The sequence below is a fragment of the Ictalurus punctatus genome, unplaced genomic scaffold, assembly GCF_001660625.3.
Source record: "Ictalurus punctatus breed USDA103 unplaced genomic scaffold, Coco_2.0 Super-Scaffold_100046, whole genome shotgun sequence".
Taxonomy (NCBI): Eukaryota; Metazoa; Chordata; class Actinopteri; order Siluriformes; family Ictaluridae; genus Ictalurus; species Ictalurus punctatus.
In genome coordinates this window covers 5415238-5418585 of record NW_026521087.1, presented here as the reverse complement: position 1 = coordinate 5418585, position 3348 = coordinate 5415238, and the positions used below count along the sequence as shown (strand labels likewise).

Sequence of the window (3348 nt, the reverse complement as noted above, 5' to 3'; positions counted from 1 at the left end):
GGTTAGTTTAGTTTTATACATGTTCTCATATTTATAGCTATGTATTGTTGTAATGTGACAAGTGATAATCTCAAGGTTCATTGGGTTTTATATGATTATTATTATTTTATATATAATTTATTATTATTATTGTTATGCGTGTGTGTGTCTTTGTTATTATTTCAGACATCAGATGTTTCTCATCTATATTAAATGTTTTCTACACATTTGATCATTTTAGAAAATGTCTGAAGGATTTTTACACGCACCCCTGCTCTCATCAGACAGAACCTCGATTGGGAAACACTGGGTTAGTTACTCGTCTGACCAATGTGTTTAACTTACTCTCCATCATCACTTTTATTCTGAGTAACATTCATAATTCACACAAAAACTACTTACACACCAATCCTCACTAATATCAGGATACTCGCTCTCATTAAGGGAAAACCAGAAAAAATACATTTCTGCAGATATTTAGGTAAACTTACTCAGTGTATGAGTTCTGCTTCTTTATCTAATGATCTGCTGAGTGTTTCTAGCACTTCCTGGTATTTTAATTTTGTTTATATATTTGTATAGAGCTCTGATAGTTGTTCGTGCACAGCTGAATGAATCCACGAGATAATAAATGAAGATAATGAAATGATAATGTGTGTGATGTAGATTTTACCAGACTTTTAATTCTGTTCTCTGTATTTGCAGCGTTTTCAGGCTTTTACTTTCAGTATTTGCAGGCCTCAGCTCCATGGATCAGAAAGCTGTCTGATAACAACCCATAACCGTGTGTGTGTGTTTATTACCCTACCTCAGTACCCCTCCCCCTCTGCAGAATAAACAGGTAGACAGTGAACGTGAAAGTCAGAATCTTCATTTAATACACCATTTCAGGAGTAAAAACACAGTGAGTGTCTACATCTAAAGCTATAGTATATAAACACACTGAATGTGCACTAAATGCAGAAGAGTTTCATGGGTTTGTACTGAAGTTTGAATGTACACAGGTTGTTTTATGACTTGACACAGAGACTATTTCCTGTAAGTGAACTCTGTGCTGATACAGGGTTTGATTTAACACACCGATGTTGGAGTGAAGTAAACGTGTGTCCTGCTGTAATCTGGAGAAGGAGACATGACCTCCAACATGAGTGTGTCTGGAAAACAGGACTTAAAGAGAGACGAGAGGTGAGTTACTTTTCCATTCACCAGCAATGAATACACACCGTCTCATGGGAACAGATCTGTATCTCTAAACACTCACTAGTTAACAGAGGAACTAAACTTTGGTTTAAGGTGTTTAATAGCAGTGAATATATCACTGATCTGATCTAAGAACAGTTTAGAGAAATCATTCACTGAGAGAAGAGTAAAAAGGACTGTGTAATGTGGAGGAGAAGAGCAGCGTAGCTTTGAGTCAGTGAACTCTACAGGCTTTAAGACCCAGCTGAGTCAGTTATCTGTGATTGGGACTCCTGACATCAGTGTAATTCCTGAGGTATGAGGCGTGTCTCCTGTTTGAATAAGTGTGCAGACTGGAGCTGAATTAAAAAGATGGAATTATTGGTGTTTAATGATGAACACATTGTGTAACAGTGCTGAGACAGCAGAGTATTAATTATTGCTGATATTTCTGTTTAATTCTAGAATGATGGAGGGAAAGAGATCAGACTCACCAGAACCCAGCTGTGTGTCCATGAAGAGTGATGCGTCAATGCATCATCCACTCAAGTTCAGAGACGGAGCCAGTTCTCCTGATGTGAGGTCAGAACAGTGAGGTGTTTTACAGCAGTGTTCCACCTGATCAAACTCACTGGTCTCATTCTGAAGCCCTTCATGATCTTTATCAGGTGTTGAAGCAGTAAAACACTAAACTGTGCAGTGCTGCAGCTCTCGGACTGGCGGTTAGGAAAACTGCTTTAAGAGTTCAGTTCAGCCTGCAGTCCCTGAGCTGGAGGGTCTGTGGTGCTACACAACAACATTTACACCTGGGACATTAATGACTAGATCACTATTTTATTCATAAACATGTTAGTGTCAGTGAGAAATCCTGAAATCAGTGTATTGTGTTAAGAGGATAGTGTTAAATATCTGTCTCTGTATGTATTAGTGTGTGTTGTGCAGCTATGAATACATATAGTCTATATTACATCGTGTTTTATTTCTTCACAGACCACAACAGAAGACATCAAACCTCAGCAGAAATCAGTTGGACTCCATATTCAAGGTGTGTGTCTTTTTAATGTGTGTAACTTGTGTGTGAGCAGGGTGAAGGTTTTTTTTTTATTTAAGATCATTACAATTTATAGAAGTATTGATGTGCAGCAGCATTATGGGTAATCAGGCAGAATTTCAGCTGTAACTGCGGGAATAGAAAGAGACTTTTATTCTTTTTTATAAAATAAAAGCATCTCTCAGTGTGTAACATTATAATATTTAGATGTGTTCCTGTGTGTTTCTAACCAGGAGCTGGAACACAAAGTCATCAGTCTGATAAAGAATGAGCTGAAGAGGTTTAGGAGGCTCCTGAGTCCAGATTACCCAGCATGCACTGAGAGGGAGGTGGAGGATGAGGAGGACCTGCACGGTGTCAGAGACGGAGCGCTGAAGATCACACTGCACGTCCTGAAGAACATGAACCACACAGATCTCGCTAACACACTGCACAACAGTAAGAGCTCTGAGTCATGGCTTTATTCCGTCAGGTTCACTTCAGAGAGAGGAAATAGTTTTAGATAGGAACACTTTTAGTTTGAAGTTTGAGTTTAGTATCATGTACATCTGCTGCGTTTCTGTTCTGTTCGTGGTCCAACTTGTGGTGACTCTGTACAATGGTCCTGTTCCTTCAGGAATATTTAGTACATGACTCAGGAATGAACAGCAGCATTTGAATTTTACATTTAATCCTGTGTTCAGTGATTTTACATTAAAACATGTTATTACTTTGTTTATTAGAACTCGCCTCTGTGTATCAGACAAAGCTGAAATCCAGCCTGAGAGAGAAGTTTAAAAGAATTAATGAAGGAATCTCACAGCATGGAAGCTCAGCACTTCTGAATGAGATCTACACAGAGCTCTACATCACAGAGGGTTTTAGTGGAGACGTCAATAATGAACATGAGGTGAGACAGATTGAGACAGCGTCCAGGAGACCAGCAGCACAGGAGACACCCATCAAATGTAATGATCTCTTTAAAGACGAGTCCATCAGAAGAGTGCTGACTAAAGGAGTTGCTGGAATTGGAAAAACAGTCTCTGTGCAGAAGTTCATTCTGGACTGGACTGAAGGAAAAGCAAATCAGGACGTCACCTTCATGTTTCCACTTCCCTTTAGAGAGCTGAATCTGATGAAGCAGAAACATCTCAGTCTGA

At 39.1% G+C, this 3348-nt stretch overlaps 1 protein-coding gene across 15 annotated transcripts in view; it reads left to right on the top strand.

Moving 5' to 3' along the window:
• Window positions 1-465: 465 nt before the first annotated feature.
• Window positions 466-3348, top strand: part of LOC124627540 (NACHT, LRR and PYD domains-containing protein 3) — a 285770-nt gene continuing 282887 nt past the window's right edge. For 12 of the 15 annotated variants that reach the window (XM_053678680.1, XM_053678687.1, XM_053678684.1 and 9 more), the window contains exons 1-6: window positions 467-883; window positions 1043-1164; window positions 1624-1740; window positions 2149-2203; window positions 2443-2647; window positions 2932-3348. The exon at window positions 2932-3348 is cut by the window's right edge and continues 1348 nt beyond it. In XM_053678680.1, the coding sequence (XP_053534655.1) occupies window positions 1112-1164; window positions 1624-1740; window positions 2149-2203; window positions 2443-2647; window positions 2932-3348 (847 nt within the window). In that variant the 5' untranslated portion in view covers window positions 467-883; window positions 1043-1111. Of the gene's footprint in view, window positions 884-1005; window positions 1165-1623; window positions 1741-2148; window positions 2204-2442; window positions 2648-2931 lie in introns of all 15 variants that reach the window. The other 3 variants (XM_053678676.1, XM_053678688.1, XM_053678690.1) reach the window with 3 other exon arrangements.